Source organism: Dicentrarchus labrax, unplaced genomic scaffold (genome assembly GCF_905237075.1).
Source record: "Dicentrarchus labrax unplaced genomic scaffold, dlabrax2021, whole genome shotgun sequence".
NCBI classification, from domain to species: Eukaryota; Metazoa; Chordata; class Actinopteri; family Moronidae; genus Dicentrarchus; species Dicentrarchus labrax.
The window spans coordinates 15,056,039-15,075,579 of NW_026136717.1; the positions used below are offsets into that span (position 1 = coordinate 15,056,039).

A 19,541-nucleotide genomic window follows, 5' to 3' on the forward strand; every position below is an offset into this window, starting at 1 on the left:
AAAAAAAAGGCTTCATATGTAATATTTTGTGTTCTAGTTAAATAGTCTTTTATAAATGTTCTATAAGTGTCAAAAGACATGTACATGCTACATGTCAAGGGACACAAACTGGGGAAAAGCCAACCAAAATACGATTTCTTTATACTTTTTGTTAAGTACAACTCAACTGCTTCTCTGTCTTGCCATTTTCTCTGCATATGTATGACTTTTTGGTTTGTTTTTTTAAATACTGGTTACTCGTCAGATGATGAAATATGTTACATTATACACATGTTGTGCAGTATTTTAAAGAAGCAAGTAAAGAAACAACAATGAAGTTGTTTGGCTTTTTAAACTCAAAAAATGCTGTTATTCTTTATTATGTTGCTAATTTATTGTAAGTTACATGCTCCTCATCAAAAAATATCAGTCTCTTAATAGGTCACCAGTAAAAATAATCACTCATTTTTAAATGTAATATCCGTCAATGCAAAAAGTATTCTAATGTATTAATGCATCTATTTCAATTTATATCCTTTTTTTTCTTTGTTGTAATCTAATTTTGTGCTCTTGCCGCTACAAGACAATTTCTCCCTAGGGATAATCTAATCCAATCTACTCTAAACTAATCTACTCTAATCCAGCCTAATCTAATAACCCCTAATCTGCACTATTGTGGTGCATTACAGCATAGAGCAGCACAGTATCAGCATTTTTGATGGGCATGTTCAGATGGCACTTCTGCAGAATTGTTCTGTCACTGCAAAATGTCCCCTACCTATAGAGCTAGAGCACTGTGACAGGCTGAGAGACCTCAACAGATGGTAACAGAGAGAGAGAGAGAGAGAGAGAGAGAGAGAGAGAGAGAGAGAGAGAGATGGCAGGGCTGGTTAGATATACACCCCGGGTTAGTTTCACAGACCTACAAATAAACATCTTCCTAAAAATACTTTTCAACTTGCTCGGCTCCCTCCCTCCCTGCCTTCTTCTCTTGCTTTCTTTCTGTCACTCTCTTTTCTCCCGTCAGTTTGAACACATCCTCTTGCCATCATTCATGAAAAACCCCTTTTGCACCTTCTCTTCCTTTTTCCGTGGCACACTTTGTTTTGTTTTTTTCTGTCTTTAGAGTTATTCTTTTTTATTCTCACCCCTTATGCACCTGTCAATCTTTTGAATGTAAGATGATATAATGGGCCTTGAAAAACCTCGCACAGCCCAGCAAGCCCCTCTCGTTAGTATTCAACTCTCAACCTCCCAGGAGAGCAGGTCATCGTACTCCATTGCTCTCCTTGGCATGTAAAATCTAGCTTAAGGAGCTGATATCAGCCCATAAATATAGCCAGTGCATCATTTTGCAATGTAATGAGTATGAAAGGAAATCCTCGTGCCACCTGTTCTGTAGTCTATGCTGGAAATTTCAGTGGAAAAAGCTGCTCATCACTTGATGCAGTAGTTAAGTGTTTGTCAACACAGTGATGCCGAATCTGATACGGACATTAGAAATAGTGTCTGTGTGTGCGTGTGTGTATGTGTTTCTGAATTGTACATTTTGACATTGGTTTATATTTATCATGAAGCAGCTCTTGTAGATTGCTAGCTAAATGATTCATGGCTTGGTTTGGACCAGGAATTTTATTTGATAGGAGTTGGCAGATATGGTGTTAGATATTGCATCTAGCAAAGGGTGTCAGCTGGAATGAGATCTGAAAGGACAGAGTGATGAGATTTGGCTGCATCTGGTTCGGGCGATATTCTTTCCCTCCAAAGCAGCTGTAATCCTAGAAATAAGAAGAGCTTGGTTGTCAGACTGATTTTAAGAGATGAGGCGAACAGGCCAGTTAGGGACAGAAGTAGATGTTTCCATGAACTCTCAAAGCGTATTGATTTCTGCCTCACCCAGATGCGGTGCTGAGAGCTTAGAGAAGTCTTACTCGATCTACAAAAAGTAGTGGTCTTTAGAAGGGGGGATCAATAGCTGTTTAAAGATTAACTCTTATTGCGGAGGACTGTGCTCAATAGACCATCTGTAGTGCTGAACACCTGGCTATGTTGTAGAAGATAGATGTATGCTCGTGTGCAGTATTTCATGAAATCCACATGTTGTAGTTTGGCTACTTTTTCTGTTTGTATGATGTATTGAAATATTAAAAGTCAATAGAACATCTCAATAAGACCAAAAATGTTGACCACCATGACTCAAGTCCTCTTCTGTTTCACATAGTTTAAGAGTTCAGCTGCTAACTGACTAAGTGAATGACTGGCTGCCTAACAATCTTATGATAGCCATCACTTAAAAATACCCATTACATAGAGTTATCAACAACCTTATTGGCTCAACTGACCTATTAGACACATGCTGGATTTAATATATACATACACACATCCACAGACACATCAGAAATCACGTCTTCTCTCATTGGTGGAAGTGTAAAAATAGTCTCCCACTGTCATTTGTTTGTTTTTACACTTACACAATTAAAATGTTTGGTTATAAGAAATCCTTTAATTTTCAAAAAATACACTTAGTTCTTAAGTTGATATGAAAATTAAGTCATGATACAGTCAAATGCTGGGATAAAATATGGAATTAATTAAACCAATCTCTTGTAAATGTCATCTAAATTGAATAATCATTCCAGCAAATGTGACCGATGAATTCGTCTTGGGGCCAATTATGTGATCATTTTTGCCCAATGACTAATTATAAACATTTATTCGCATTAACAGATTAACAGTCATCCTCACGCACTCTGATGCTGAACTTTAAAAGCTTTAAAAATTTGCAATATATCTTAAATATTTCCAACATTTTTTTTTTCTGTCTGACCAAAAGACTGGTCATCATCCGATTCAAGTGTTATAAAGTTATATTCAGTAATGTGATATTTATCCACTCAACCTAATGTAATGTCCCTCTGTGTGGGTGAGGAGAGATCTTAAGGGTGCTGCGTAATTTAATTTATTCTTGTTTAATCTCATTTTGCGCTTTAACGAAGCAGCCCAGTAGTGCAGCGGCCAGACGGGGCCATTGATCTCGCCTACTACCTGATGTTTGGTGAGAAAATACTAAAACAATTCGCGGGCAGTGATTTGCATTGAAGGCTATATGTAAGCATAGCCTATCATATTAAAATTTGTCCAAACGAGATTTTAAATCCTTCCAAGCGCAAGACCTTTTTACCTTGAGGACCAGTGAAGACTTTCGTATTTCCTGACGTTCTCAACTAAATTATGTGGTTGTTCTGTATGTATGTTCCTGAGTTACACATCAAGTTAACAGGTAAACAAAAAAATACTGAATTACCAATGGTAATGTATTTGCCGTTCGTTCCCTTCACAGTGTGGACATGCTGTTGCATAATAATGTAGCTATATGTTTCTCTCTCTTATCTGAGATGGGATGCATTCATCCAGGCCTCAGGTCCCTTTTTAGAGGATGAAATTACATGATTTTAATGCAAGATGATGAATTTGATCAATGAGCGTGAGGGACAGCTCTGAGACATGTTTGCCTCCTCTCTGTTTTAATTTGCGTCATTAGTGAAGAAATAGCAGCACTGATTTGTAATTCACCGCATTAGACCTGCTCTACGGATTTGTGCTCAGTGCCAGGGCGACAGTACGTAATCCCAAGATACACCTTGGAGAAGGGGTCTTAGATTCCCTCCCATGATTCACTCTGTCAGAGTCATGTGATCCCAGTGCAGGAAAAGTTACCCAGTTGATCTGATCTCTGGACCTCTCAGCATATTTTCACTCACCAGACCAGTGGAGCACACAGAGACTTATGTGAAATGAGACCACCAAGAAATGAAATGTCTAACTTTGAGGATTTCAGTGCTCTAAAATTTGTAACCAAACAAACAAAAAAGACAACACTGGGTTGGAACAACAGTTTGTTACAAAGTAGTAGTAGTAGATGTTGAGGCAAAAAGTGAGAAGAAAGATTGGTTTTCCATTCGACTAGGGCACTAAAAGGGCAGGCTTGGGGTCTTTCTTATCCCCTCCTGTGCACACTACTCACAGACCTCATAAGAATTTATGCAATTAATTTTACACTTTATCTATGATATTTGATGATTGGTTATAACTAGAATAGTCTTTTTGAAAATCCCAACAATGCATCAAACTTTGCTGACCTTTTCTAAGTTCATTGCTGATGAAGTGTGTCAAAATAATAGCATTAATTAGCGTATCTGTGTTGTGCGATACACGTAGAGAGTAGGTGGACGAGGGTTGAACGTAAGTGGAGAGGTGAGAGAACTTGCAGTCAGATCAAATAGCAGTTGCTATTCCAGAAGCTGTGTCCATGTAGGGAGGCTTCTATAAACTGCTTTAGTGCAGGCGCAGGAGCCCTGGGAGGCCGTAGGAAGGGCTGAGGAGTAAGTGTGTGTGGGTGTGTGTGTGTGTGTGTGCCTGCATATGTGTGACATATTCTTCATGCTGTATTTTATTAGCACGATCAATGTTTCCAGTGAGTTCTGTGAGGTAGTTCTTATGAGTATTGGGACACAGTTTGAAGACAGAAAAGTTATTGCTGAGTGTTTGTAATGGCCAAGAGCAGACACACGATACAACCGCGGTGTCAGAATCCACCCGGTGAAAGTATAAATGATGATTGATGGGCTGTGAGAGCAGCCATCTTGATCTGATCAGAGCAATCCTGTGGGTCTCAAAATAGAATAAAAGGTTGGATTAGTTAGAGGAAATTGCGTGGTTGACAGTGGTGTTACTTCCATTAGAGATATGTTTGCAGTTTTTGTGTAACTAAACTAAACTGAACTGAAAAGTAAAGAAGCAATCTGTGTTGTGTGTTGTCAACAAATGAATCCCAGTTTTAGTTATTATTTTAGGCTCAGTGCTAGTGTTGACAATGGAGACTTTAGTTTATGAGGAAGCAGAAAGCCACAAGCTGACGAGTCCATGACCTCAGTGAGCAAATGACACACAAAGGGTACAAGGCCGAACACCTTCAAAATGTCACCTCAGGTCTTAATGGTGTCGGGCTCAAACGCTGCGTTTATGTCGACCGTTTGGTTTCCGCTAATAATGAGACAGACTGAACAGTCAACCTGTCTTTATGAAAGTAAACTCCTAGTGTTAGGGCTGAAAGCTGGCTGCATGTAATGGATATTTATAGATAGGTGGTAGCAGAAGTTACAGTCGTCAGTTGGAAGTCTGCTGAGATGATAGGTCTCTTATAATAGGACTGAGGTCATGAAGATATCATTATGTACTTTTTATAATGGCTTTAAAAGCTGCAGTTGCAAAGTATTCTGCCAGAGCTGTGCTAACCCAAGTTCAAAATGTTAGTGCCATAATCATTGACTTTATCGAACCTTGAGAAGTAACTTTTATGTATTTTACTTCATAGCTATTGGAGCATTTAATAGTACCACTGTTCTGTTTGGATTTTGTGCAGTCAAATGAACAACAGAAGAAACTGTTATAGTCTGAGCTGTTTCATACAGAGTGAGAGAGGTTTATTTGTTCTTGCCTCAGACAGGCTTCAGGTGTTAACAGCTTTTTGCCAGCAGCTCTGTGTACTTCCTGAATGACGAGGCGTGCAGCAGCAGTCACATGTGGTCAATCTGGAGTCACTTCAGTTTCACAATGCACAAAAAAAACAAAATGTCATCTGACTAGAGCAGCAAATACTTTTTTTTGTGCTTCTCTAATGGAGGCAGAAGTAGAATCACAAGGTAGACAGTGACTTGCTCTTCTGGCTAAATGAATGCTGGGAAATTCATTTAGCTGGGTTGTATGTTACTATTAGACAACCTTTTCACACATAGGCCCCCATGGTCAAGGTTCCTGTTGAGATGGAATTAGCTGACTCTAGCTCTGCCTGGACAATTTTGCCTCTTATTTCAGAGAAAGAACTTGCCTTTTGAAATTAGACACAACCCTCCTCCTCCTCCTCCTCCTCCCCCCAACCCGTCCTCCCTCTCAGGCCAGCCGCACTGCCATAAATCCTCCACAACCACTTACACCAATTTATGTCTGTCGTGTCAGTCTCCACAGTTCAGTGCTCATTAACTGACAAAAGACTCTGCATGCTGCTGCCGCCAACCATGAACCTGTACACTCACCTTTATTCTCCACCATCGATCACGCAGTCAGTCAATTCATCTGTTGAGTCGTGTAACAAGAACAAGGGCGATAGCAGTAATAGACTGAACAACGAAAGTGTGTGTCTGTGTGTGTGTGTGTGTGGGGGGGGGTGCAAGCAGGAAATCAGGGTTATTACAAGCTCACTGACAATTTAAAGTCACAGTGGCATGAAAGATTACTTCAGACATTGTTGGCTGGTTTTCAATCTCTTTATACATAACAGTATGCCTGAAATTACAAAAATAGTATGTTCTTGTTTCTACCATCACACAACTGCTTTTTCTTTATCGAAGATGGCATTATATTTAGCCATGATACTCACAGAGTGGCTCTAGGGATTGCAGTGTCAGACTGTTCGGTCGGTCTACCACTTTGTCCAGACTGAAATATCTTTTGAAAGGGATTGCCATTATATGTTGTACAGTCCTTCGTCGTGCCAAGAGGATGAAACCGTGATTAATTGTTGATCCCCTGACTTACCCTCTGGCACCCCCATGAGTTTGACCTTTATGGTTTTGAGGGAATGTCTCTAGTATTGGATGGATTCTGATCAAGTCAAGTACAGACAATCTTGCCTACATCAGGAAGAAATATGATTTGGTGATATCTGTCTTCTGTCTAGCGCCACCATCAGGCTAAATTTTCATTTTGATCAATACTTTCTGACCAAATAAATACCTGCAGAACTAATGACATTCCCATCAGCCTCAATTGTGCTTTGTGTTTAGTGCTGATTAGCACATTCTAGCATGCTCATGTGCAAGGCTAAGGCGGTGAACGTTGTAAATATTATACTATACCTTTCTACGTACAGTGCAGTATTCTTAGCCATTACTTTATAGAGAACCAGTAAGCTGGCATAAAAACTTAAATCACAAACATTTGAGGAATTATAAATTAAAACATCTGCCCCATACGCACGCACGCACGCACCACACACACACAGAGACACTGCTGGAGGAGCTCATTGTTAGGTATTGGCTGTTGTTTTCTGGCAGTCATCATCATTCTAGTAGCACAGCAACCTGGAAGCATGTGGCAGTGGAACACAATGTAAGGCAGCATAATGGAGCGGAGCAGGACACAATGTTTCCCTGCACTGAGCCGAAGCAATTAATATGACGACGCAGACAGATGGTTGTGTCAAAACAAGTGATTGACTGAACCAGGTTAGCCATCCGTTCCCATGTGTTGTTCAGCCGCGGACAGAAAATAAATGGAGTACCTGGGTTGTAGATGATGTGGTGCTGGATTGTCAGACACAGTACCTGTGTTACCAAGCGGCACAAGTTGTTTAGTTTCTGTCATAACCTTATTTCTATGAGCACAGTGACACTCCGTCTGTTTGTGTACCTTGCGCTCTGCTTGCTTGTGTGCTGTGAATCAAAATCAAATGCCTCACATTGAAATGCTGGAGGTGATGTTTTAGGGCCGGGATATCTGGTGTGTGAACACAGCACGGCATTGTGGATATAAATTCAGAAAGGAGCTTAATATTATGTCCTGTTAGTGCAGAACTTTAAAGCCTTAAATCTTTAAAACATTAGCTTTGTTCTCGCTGTGGTTGTGGGTGGAGAACTGTTGTCTTTCATCACCTGCTCCACCTGTTCTGTCACCAGCTAAAATCCCTTGTGCCCACAGTATATCTCACTGGCATCTGGCACTGGGTTGACACACATACACACACTTTGACTAGGAGAGGTGTCCTAGGCCTTTTATCTTCTAAACAGAGACATAAATCCATGGGTTTGGACTTGTGGCTTGCACAGGAGGCCAGCGGTGGCCCTGTTGTCAGCAGGGTCTCTGGGTTATTAGCCTGTTAATCCTTTATAGAGACGAGTTGGAAAGGAAGGCTGATAAATAGATGTTAGGGATTAATTCAGTTACATTTCAGCTCCCCGATAACATAACTTGAAACTGCTGTTCACATAATATTCACCAAGATTTTTATTTGATACGAGTAGGTTCTTTCTGTTTTATCTGACCTGAAAGAACATTTACCTGTTTCACTCAGTCAGTTAACTCCTGTGCTATGCTGCAGTTATTATTATTTTTTTTTATTACGCAGATGGCTTTTGTTATTTTTCAGTGTAGCAATTTTATAAAAGATTAATTTTGTTACTTTATATTTTTGAAGCACTACAAAACTCTCCCTGTAAAACCTTTTGAGATAAATCTGTAGGTCATGTAAGCAAATAATCTAAGTCAGTGGTTTCCAACAGTTTTACCCTCTAAAGCAAAGTGTCTACTCGACCCCTTGTCGATAATTTGTAGCATAGAAGTTTTTCTTTCCTATCTCAGTAAGCATCTTGCACAAGATTTATTTTTTCCCCATGTGCGAAACCACTGACCTTAGTTGACTCAGCTTCATTTAGTGTACTTCTGTCAACAATCTTCCTGTAAGATAATATTTCAGTTTTCACAGATGTGGGCCTTAAAATGTCTAATAATATGTTATTTAGATTATTGTATAGGTGTGTAAGAGCCCAGATTTAGTCTATTGTTCCATTTGAAAATAATTAACAATAAAAATTGGATCTGCAGCAAAAGATGTGATGTCACCAAATCTATTTCTAGTGTATAAGAGGAAGTTGGTCGGAAGTTACTCACAGCATGTAACATCTCTGAATGCGTAATAGTTGTTGAGATGTTGGCGGGGGGGGGGGGATTAGAGGTGAGTGCATAGGCCAGGAGAGTTCAGGTTGACCTATTAGAGGTGTGTGTTAGGGGGGAGGGGGGGTCAACTCTTGGCTCTTATGTCATTTTCCCAAATCGTCCCTGTGGCACACAAGTTCAGGGCTCCAAGTCTGTTTGAAGAGGGGTGGTGGGTGGGTATTTAAAGGCCACAAGGGGAAGAAGAGAAGGAGTTGGGGAGGGGGGTGGGGCTCCTAAATGTCGGCTACACCTGTTGTGTGTTGTAACTCCTCTCCCCTCCTCTCCCTCCACGATGGTCCTGTCACTTTATCGGTTGTTAAAACTCAGTGGAGGAATTCGGGGCAATTGTTGTTTACAAGAGACCGTTGATGCAAGAAAGTGATGTCAGAAAAACAAACATGATTTGTGAGTGATATAAATTATGTTGTTGAGTTTGTAGCTGTTCTGTTGTGTGTAGGGTATCAAACCTCAGTGCTTTTTGGTGAAAGCTGGCATTAATTGTGGCTGTTGATGGTTCTTGATTTACGTAACATATCGTATCAGTACCAAAACCCAGGCATTGTATACGCACTAGTACCAAAAATATTTAAAGGTACCGATTCTGATGTATATATTTTATTTTTAATGTGTTATTGTTCTTGTACTGTCATATCACCATTTGAGGTGCATAGAAAAATCACCAGTTTAGGTATAAGTATAAATAAGTATAAAAGTCAGCACTACACTTTGTTTCCAAATGTCTACAGTTACTTCACTGTAGACATGGTTTATGTTCAAAAAGTCACATACACAGCAAACTGTTTTTTTTTTTTTATTGACACTTGCCGTGACATGACAAGTGTTGATAGGAGTGTTTGTCCACTCAGAGCTGATACGACTTTACAGCGGCTGTTCGACTCTGTCAGAAGTGTTATGGTTGAGGACTTGCGTAAGTGCTGTCACCGTGTTGGTTTTCCACACAGTTTTGATGTGTGCAAATCTAGAAAAAATGTCATCATGTCAGCACTTCTTGAAGTGTTTTTTTGTAATGTGAAGCATTTTGGCATCTATGTTGTTGACATCCCCTTTTTGTTGGAAGCCTCAGATGGATCGATTAGTTTATTTTTTATGTGTTTGAGTTTGATATGTTTGAGTTTTTACTGATGTGAGGAGCACAGTTGAGGAGTAGAGCTCAACAGTGGAGCAGTTTCACTCCAGCAGCCCTGACAGATGAGCAAATAATGCTCTTTTCCTCCGCTCTGTTATCTTCTGACAGATGAACACAGCCTGTTACAGTTCTTACACTGTAAGCTTTGTTCAGCTCATAGCTTCCTGCTGAGACTTTCAGACTGGTTGCATGTCAGCCAACAATGTAAATGACACTAAAAGAGTGAGATCATTTGCATGAATTTGGAAAAAAACTAAACATTCTTGAGGTTTGTCTTCCAGTGTTTGTGGGAGATTGTCTTATTGCTAAAAAAAATCCAATTACTGCAATGAGCAGGCATAACAGTACAAGGTAGTTGGAGCCCTTTGTGCCGCCACAAGCTCTTGTTAAATGTGTTTGCGCACTGTGCTAGCTTGCTGACTTATTTTCTAGATTTAGTAACTTTTCAGACCTTCTCAGCAACTTTACTTTTAATTAGGGACTTATTCGAACCATCAAGGAAAAGAAATATTAAAGAAAAATATTCAGTCATATTGATAATTACATTCATGCTGCTCAGAGTAATCGCAGTTCACAGCTCTTCAGCCAGCAGTGCCAGGGTCCTCTTGTGCCGTGTGTACGCAGTCGGTGTGGCCTGTGGGGCATGTTTGAGCTCCCTACTTTCTCTCTCAGATCTTCTTGTTCCTCTTAATAATAAGTAATATTGTTTCAAAATGTTTTTTGTTTTTTCTTCTCCCTCCCTTGTAGATGTTTTTATAAAATGTCTTTACTTCAAATATATATGTCTCTGTGGTAAGGCAAATAATATTGTTCAAAATGTTTATGTGTATTTAAATTACCATATACCAATCAGAAACAGGTTTGTATTTGTGCTGAATTTTGCAGTAATGCAAACCAACCTAGAAACAGTAACTCAACCACTGACTAATACAAGTCCAGGAACTTTGAGTCAATGAAGTGATGTGAGTGACTGAAACAAAGTTATTAAATTATATTCATTATGTTAAATTTAGGACATTGGTTGTTAAGTCCGGGGCAATTGAAAGTAGAATTCGGGGCACTGAGGAAAAGACTTAATTTCGAGCACTTGTCCTTTTGTGTTTTGTGTCTGTGTTTTTAATAACTGACCTGTGCTTTGTTGACAATGGGAGCTGCAGTGTCTTTCATTGTGGGGGAAGGGTGCACTTTTCATTCCTTGTGCACATACTTATTACTGTCAGACAGATGGACTAAAATCGTGGTGGTCCAAAATTATGGCGCTACTATAACAATGTGGCTCTAGGTTTTTGCTTAAATCAGTAACTCAGATTATTTAGATTTGGGGGGATTAATGTGGAGGTTTATAGTCTCATATGCATTTTTTTAATACTCACGGCTGTAATGGTATTTTTCCGATCCCAGCTGTTTGTCATCTTACTGGGTCCAAGTTAAATTGCGTGTGTCCTCGTGCATCACAAACATAGTGACCTTATAAACAGAGCACAGTGTTTTTATGTGCTTCTATTATTGTGTACACTGTGAGTGCATGTGAGTGGGCTGTGATTTGTTAAGGTGGCATGTGTGTGTGAGAGAGTCCAGGACATGACTTCTGAACAGGTGTGTGACAAAGGTAGCTGTAGTAGACAGGTGTGAATGGAGTCAGCCATGTCAGCCTTGCAGGCAGACTATATTTACACCGGCAGTGAGACATACCTGTGTTATATTAAGATAAAGCACATATACTGTATATATACTGACTGTATATTACCTTTAACCCTTTTAGATATACAAACCTCTGTAGCACTTCATTTATAGTAACAAAATACAAATAACAGACAAAACAGTCGATTTTTTTTGTCAGCTTTTCTGCTGTTTAAAATCTGAAAACTGGATTGTTCTGATATTTGTATTCTTTCTCAAGCACTATACTAATATATACTGTCTACATATTAAATATGAAATACCATGTATTTAGATTGTTTGACTAAATCGATTTAAAATGATGAGTTTATGGGCTAAAACACACAAAGGGACAAAACATAAAAACACAACGGAAGACCAAGTAGAAGAAAACGAAATATAATACCTCTGTGTATCTTAAGCACTATGTCAAGACTTTTATTTAAACTAATTGCACTTGAAAGAATGGGGTTAGGGGCTTAATGTTTAAAGCTGCAATAAAAGTGTCCCGTCTTAGTCCATCATGGGCACACAAGATGATTCTCTGAGATACTTAGCTCTGATATAGACTTCATAAATCCAATGACTATAGATTTTTTTCAAACTGAATTTGTTCCCCCTGTGCTTCAGAATTGACTCTTTAAAAGCTCTGCCCATTGTTTTCTGCATTATAGACCTCATACAGTAGCTTTGTGTAAACATAAAAAATGCACTGTAATACTAGTGTGAAGCTATACAGAGATAATGGGGAACTGTAGATGGATACATCTATGTGTTCCCTGTGAGCCAGATCAGTATGCAAGTTTTCATTCCAGACAAACACTACACCAGCATATTTCTCTAATTAGATCGTCTGTCCCTGATTGAAGGCGCTAATTAGGGAAATTAGCTACTGAAGACGTCTGTAATTAAATCAGCACACTCCTCTATGGCAGAAGACTGGACACCAGTGAGGGAAAATTACAAAGAGGTTAGGTGTAAATTAAGATCATCCTGCAGGTTTATGTAATTATCCAGAAGTGTAAAGTCTGATGTTTTATTTCTGGGTCAAAGGATTGTCTGAGACAGAGAAACTGAACTCTGTAAGTGTAAAGAGCACCTTCACATAGCATGAGTGACACTCTGGGCTAATAATCAGGTCAGCCACAGCTAAAGTGTGTGGGATAACAGTGTGTGTGTGTGTAATGTGTTGGACTGGCACCACAGAGGGCAGGAGGTTCATATCTGTAGCATAGCAGCGAGACAGGAAGATGGTCAACTGCAGGAGGCCATTTTGTGTCTACACACTGCGTTGAGAGTTATGTCACAGGTAAACACAATATAATCCCAGTTGAGACCGAAGCCATCCGACCAAGAAGCAATGTCGTCTTGACTTTATGATGAAGGGACATCGATCAAATGATTATACTTTACTAATACAATAATGTCATTAAATGTTTTTTTTATTTGAAACACATTATTCCTAATTTTCACTTCTTTTTTGAAAAATTGTGGACTATCATTACTTATTAGTCAATGTTTAGATATCATCTCCTTAGCTGTCACGTCTTACATTTCTCCCAAGAAGTCCAAGAATTGTAATTTATGTTGAACAAAATGTTTCAGTTTATTTAAAACAACATTTAACCATGATGTGACTAATGAAAATGGCTTAAATTTAGCATAATATTTTATTATTTAACATTTCAGGGCCCAAAATGAGTTGTACGTAACACATCTGGATCTTCCATGTGCTGGTCTATTCTTTCTAATAATGAAAAAGAATCAGATTACAAGGCAGTGTTTGCCCTTTTTTCGAAAATCTCCTTGGTGCATAATATTACTGTCTTCCAACTTAAGATATTAGTTTTTCTTCTAACCAAACTACATCGGGGCTTTGCTGAGATGAAATATGAAGTGCAGATATTGAAGAGGTCTGTTCAGAAAACGTGTCTTGCTCGTGGCTTCCCCTCTGAGGCCGGCAGCGGTAACTCCAGGCAGCACCGTGGTTGCATCAGCTCTTTGATGGACAGTCGAGCTAGTTGATATTATTAAGAGCTCCGAGCTTGTTCAAAAGGGAAGAGGGATGTATGTGTATGTGTGTGTGTCAGCTGTATTGAGGGTCAGCAGCCCTGATTCCCCTTGGGGGGGATGTGGGGGGGCATAGTTATGACAGGCATTCAGCTGGGCTACCGTGACCTCATTTTACAAGAAGGACCTGTAAAAAGGCCCTAGCTGAGCCAGGCCAGACCGACAGGTGTGGACAGACAGAGGGGAAGAGGGAGGAGGGGTGATGCCAGGATGGAGGGTGACTTCATGCCAGTGGACTCTGTAGACAACCACAGGCATTCAAACAAACCCAAGGGATGAGATAATAGAGCTTTACATGCAGGGAAGTAAGAAGTAACGTTAGCTATCACAGGTATGGCAGATAATAGTTTTTTTTAATATCCTACGGGGCTGTTAAGCATTTTGGATTTAATGAATTCTGTAATTCGTCAGTTTTATTAGGTTAAGTGAATCCTTGACTTCAATTGCCACCAGTTTAGTTTCTAACAGCTCTCCTTTGATGTTGGCGAGGTTTCTCCCCTCTCATCTTACCCACACTTTCTCGAGTTATTATTTTATATACCGTCATAGTCTTCAATCCATTCCTTCCTCCCCTTCTGTTTCTCCTTCTCTTCTCTCTATCTCCGTCTTGGACTCTTACAGTTCATCTCAGGAATCCTGCCTTCTCAGCTGTCCGGTGGTGTCCAATAGCAAACAAATTTAGCCCTCCTCCACCCTTCCTCCACTTTTCAGTCTTTCCCCCCCTCCTCCTCCTTCTACCTAATTTAGCCCCCGCCAACCGCCTCCAGCCCGCTCCTTCGGCTCTATACCTCCTCCTTCACGCACCTTTTCGTCTGCTCTGCCGCTTGGCCTGGTGGCCTGTGTGTGCCGGATTAGGAGCCTGTCTAAATTTGGTCATGCATGGCAATGGAGACGAGCACCTGCTGGGACCCTGGTGCTCTTCTCCTCTCCAGACCCTTACATCAAATTACACCAGGGCCTGGGCATTCCTGTCACTCCTCTCACTTCTCCACTTCACTGCCTCTCTCTTTCTCTTTCTACAATTTCTAAAATACAATTTAAATACCCAGTACTTATTGTTCTCCACTGCTCTGCAAATGTTAATACAAATAGGGAAAGTCAAGATTACACAATGAAAAGAGCAACTCTGTTGGTACCAAAAAAAATGCAAATTACATTTAATAATCATTTTATAATTGTCATAACTAATTTATAGTTTGGGCTATAAAATGTGAAAGCAGTTAAAATGATCATGACAACTTTCTAAAGCTCAAGGTGACATCTTTAATTAGCTTGTTTTGTACAACATCCCAAAGATATTGAATTTACTCTCACATAAGAGAGAGAAAAGCGGAAAATCAGGTCAAGGTAGTGTTTTGGGTCTATTCATTTTCTGTCAATCAACTAATCAAGTAATCATCTCAGCTCTAGGTTGTGTATAATGGCTCCTTACACTGTGTTCTCTACTTTTTATCTTTTCTCTCACTAGTCACTAGTGTGGTTTCTCTCGTCTTTGTCTGTCAAAAACACCACTTTTTCTTCCAGCTCTCTGTCATTATCTCTTCTCTGTCTGTCTCTGCTGCTTTGCTTCTCTGTCCACCCTTGTACATCTACAGTCATGCTCGAGTGCAAGCGATAGACACGGAAGCATAAACACACACCCACATACTGTACGAGGACATCTACATTTTGATTTCTAGATTGTTTAATGTACTCTGCTGAAATGGAAAATGTATGCTCTTACCTAGTGAGCACAAACCCTGTTTCATTGCTAATTTATACATCTCTCTCTCTCTCTCTCTCTCTCTCCCCCCCCCTCTCTCTCTCTCTCTCTCTGTGTCTCTGCTCAAGCTCTCTCCTCACTCCGCCCACACTATCATCTGTAGTTAGTTATTCAGCTCATGTACTTATTCTGCTTCTACACCCACACATCCTCCAAACCATGGCAAAGTTTTGGCTCTACAGTAGCAGCTCGAACACACACACACACACACACACACACACACACACACTCGTACTCTTGAATCTGAAAACACACATCTGACATTGACATTTGACGCTAAACACCATGAAAGCCTCTCAAAATACCATTCAGCGATTGATTGAATGGCCTGATGGAGCCAATTGAATTGTCCCTGACGTGCATGGCTGACGCCATTAGGCAATTTTCCAGACAGACCAAAAGCAAGCACTCAGCGGCTGAGAGCCATTTACATCACCGTCTGTATGTGGCCCATTACGTACAGCGACATCACCTAATGAACAGTTTGCTTTCTAAAATGAGACCCCTACTCTTGCAAAGTGCTCGACACAACACAGAATTAAGACCAAATATAGGACTTTATAGCAGGTGACTTCCTGGCTTATAGTCGTAACACTAATAGACTGATAACACTGTACTAGAATGACCAACTCCAGCATTGATGCATCAAGCTTGGGGAGGGTATACAATCCAGTGGTTGAACATTAACCGCTTTCGGGGTTGTTTGGATGGTGCAGAGCGGCATGATGTAAACAGGGGCACCATATCTTTTGTTTGTCTGTTGAACAGTTAATTAGTACAATGGCAGAAGAAATAAATGATAGAAAAGGTAGTTTGGAAAGGATTAATGAGCCCCAGTTATCTTACGTCTCCTGCTTAATGTACAAAATACTGAGTTATAAAGTGTATAGGGGTGTGTGAGTTATTCTTTTGCAACTATAAGTGATTTGATGAAGGTAAACACAGTGGACAGCGGTGCGTAATGGCACTGCTTTCTGATGCGGCAGCTCTCGAATCAGAGGCTACAGATTTGTCTACATGTCTGTCCTACTGCCTTCATATTGCTGCAGGGATTTACTGAACTGAGGGGAGAGGCTTTTCATGCAGGATAAAGCAGCTGTGGACCACAGATACTCTAAGAATCGCTCATATTAATGTATGAGATCAATGCTGGCAGCTTTACTCATTAAGTTATTTTTGATGCAGATATAAACTTATGGACCGTCTGGAGAGGGTTTGATTAAAATTGTTTACTGGTGACGTTGCACCAGAAACAGAAGTGGTTTTGAGAAATCTTATCTCATATGTACCTCTCTTCTGCCTGAGCAATATTTGTCATTTTGGCCAAAACAATCAATAGACCGTCAAGGTTGTTATTGCAGTAGAGGAGCAGATCATAAGGAATTTCCACAAAGTTTTCCCCACACACATACTTATATAATATTTATGTAATATTATTCTTGATTCGTGGTTCATTTATTTTGTCTGTTTTACTTTATCAAAACGTAAAATTAAATAAAAATAACGTATAAAAATGGGATTAAAAGAAGTGAACTGTATTTTTGTATTTATCTAGTGATTCCCACAGGTATAGAATGCTTTTCGAACAAAATAATATTTGCAGAAGTCAATTTCAACTTGTTTCAGAACATTTAAGTCAATGGTGGCCATCAAGCTGACATAAATGTCTCAGTGTGTCTGTGCGCTCTCTGCCGCAATAATAAGGTCACAAATTGAAGTGGACAGTTCAGGCCTCGCTAAGCAGTTTTTGACCCTGCACTCAAACGGGAAACATCAAGCTGTGTGTGTGTGTGTCTGTGTGTCTGTGTCTGTGTGTGTGTGTTTGTGTGTGTGTGTGTGTGTGTGTGTGTAACCGGTAAAGTCATGGTGCTTGCTGTCAGTTTCTGGGTGTGTATTTGTCATATAGTCATATAGGTGACAGTCTAACCTTCTCTATCCTCTCTCTCTCTCCCTCTTAGACCTTCACAGCTTGGTGTAACTCCCACTTGAGGAAGGCTGGGACACAGATTGAGAACATTGAAGAGGATTTCAGAAATGGCCTCAAACTCATGCTGCTGCTGGAGGTCATATCAGGTGGATCTCATCAACCAAAAAACCCACAGACATGCACATTTGTTGTTTAGTTACTGAGTCATTTTGGACGATATTCTGCATTTATCCATGATATAATGCTGTTTGGAAACTCCTTTTTGTCATTGAGAAGTCACATTTTCATCTGTTGATACTCTTAAATGATTATTTTAGATTTAATAAACTTACAGAATACCGAAGAACAAATGTAAATTGTGATAATTTGTCGTAGTTTTATTCATCTATCGTTTATCCCTCATAATTTTATACGTCTTCTCATGTATGGTTAGATTTTGTTCATTAGCATAATTTCAGAGGTACAAGGATAAGTTTACCAACACAGGTTTTATAATGAGCACTTTAATCAATAGGGCCCTGACTAATAATTATTTATATTGTTGATTAGTCAGCAGATTATTTGCTCTGCTAATCGTTTACTTGTTTGGCCTATAAAATGTCAGAAAATTGTAGGAAAAGTCCGCTATTTCAGAGCCCTTTGCCAACAGTCTAAAGAGATTCAGATATAAAATTATGATATAAAACAGAAAATCAGTAAAACTTACATTTGAGAAGCTGAAGTCAGATGATGTTTGACCTTTTTGCTTGGAGATTAATTTAAACAATTGGCAAATACATTTTCTGTCAATCATTAAGTGAATAATTGTTTGAGCTGTAGTTAAATGTTATTCTTGTCTTTCAGGTGAGAGGCTGCCCAAACCCGACAAAGGCAAGATGCGTTTCCACAAGATCGCCAACGTGAATAAAGCCCTGGACTTCATCTGCAGCAAGGGGGTCAAACTGGTGTCTATTGGTGCTGAGGGTGAGATACCTGCTTTGACTAACAACTCCCCCCCTATTATTTTCCTCCCTCTGCCACCTTTTTTTTGTCTCTTTTAATTAATAGACCAAGGTCACATAGTATTTGCATTTCTTGGACCTATTTCTGAGCACCAGATGGCTGGTGAAGTTAGCAGCGTCGGGAGAATTCAGATGAGTTGGCAGTGACAGGAAAGTAAACTACAGATCACCCAACTGGCAGCAAATATGAGGAATTAGCTGCAATTCACAAGTGTTTAAACATTGAATTTACTCTTGAGTGAGCATATATATTTGAAGCCGTATGAAAGCACTTTTTCACCCTTTGTGTTGATACATAAATCCAATTCTAAAAAAGCTGTAGTGGTATTATTGAATTGGATATACTAAAGACAGAAGAGAGACACTGTAGCGTGACAACTGAAGAGGTAGAAACAAAATGGTTACAGGGAGAAACTACCATTACAGTAATTGAACTGGAGTATGTTTTAAACAGTGAAAATGACGTTTAAATAATAATTTAATTATCCGATTTTATCTGTTAGTCCTCTAAATCTGCTTGACTCTCTGAGGTTAAACTGACTAAATGCTCAGTGGGGTAAAAACTGTTCAGACTGAGAGTTCACAAATACATGCTGAGAGGTTCACTCATGCAGCATTCACATCCCAGCACTTCAAAAGCAGTCAGTGAATTTTTGTGTGACTTTAATTTTCCTCACTCTGATTGCAGTCAAGATTCTTTCTGAGCCTTCGGGCTGCGTGAAATTCAATTTGTCTCAACAGCAATAACTTCAAAAGGCGCACAATTAAACTTCTTTCAATAGCAGACACAGAACTTGTAACCTTGTAGAGAGCCGTGACTGAGAGGCCTGCTTTTACTATTTTAGAATTTGCCATGATGTGTTTATATGATTGTGTGTTGTTTTTTTTTTTACAGAAATCGTTGACGGTAACGGGAAGATGACCCTTGGTATGATCTGGACCATCATCCTGCGCTTCGCCATCCAGGACATCTCTGTGGAAGGTGTGTGTGTGTGTGTGTGTGTGTGTGTGTGTGTGTGTGTGTGTGTGTGTGTGTGTGTGTGTGTGTGTGTGTGTGTGTGTGTGTGTGTGTGTGTGTGTGTGTGTGTGTGTGTGTGTGTGTGTGTGTGTGTGTGTGTGTGTGTGTGTGTGTGTGTGTGTGTGTGTGCGTGCGCGTGTGTGTGCGTGCACATAAACTCTATTTTCGGCTGCTCCCATTTGTGGTCGCCACAGCAGATCATCTGTTTC

The 19,541-nt window shown here is 39.8% G+C and overlaps 1 protein-coding gene across 1 annotated transcript in view; it reads left to right on the forward strand.

The window, feature by feature from the left end:
- The window catches only part of actn3b (actinin alpha 3b), a 33,801-nt gene that overhangs the window by 1,755 nt on the left and 12,505 nt on the right, over positions 1 to 19,541 (forward strand). Inside the window, exons 2-4 of the mRNA XM_051428892.1 lie at positions 17,345 to 17,459; positions 18,157 to 18,276; positions 19,210 to 19,296. Of these exons, the coding sequence (XP_051284852.1) occupies positions 17,345 to 17,459; positions 18,157 to 18,276; positions 19,210 to 19,296 (322 nt within the window). The remainder of the gene's footprint in view (positions 1 to 17,344; positions 17,460 to 18,156; positions 18,277 to 19,209; positions 19,297 to 19,541) is intronic.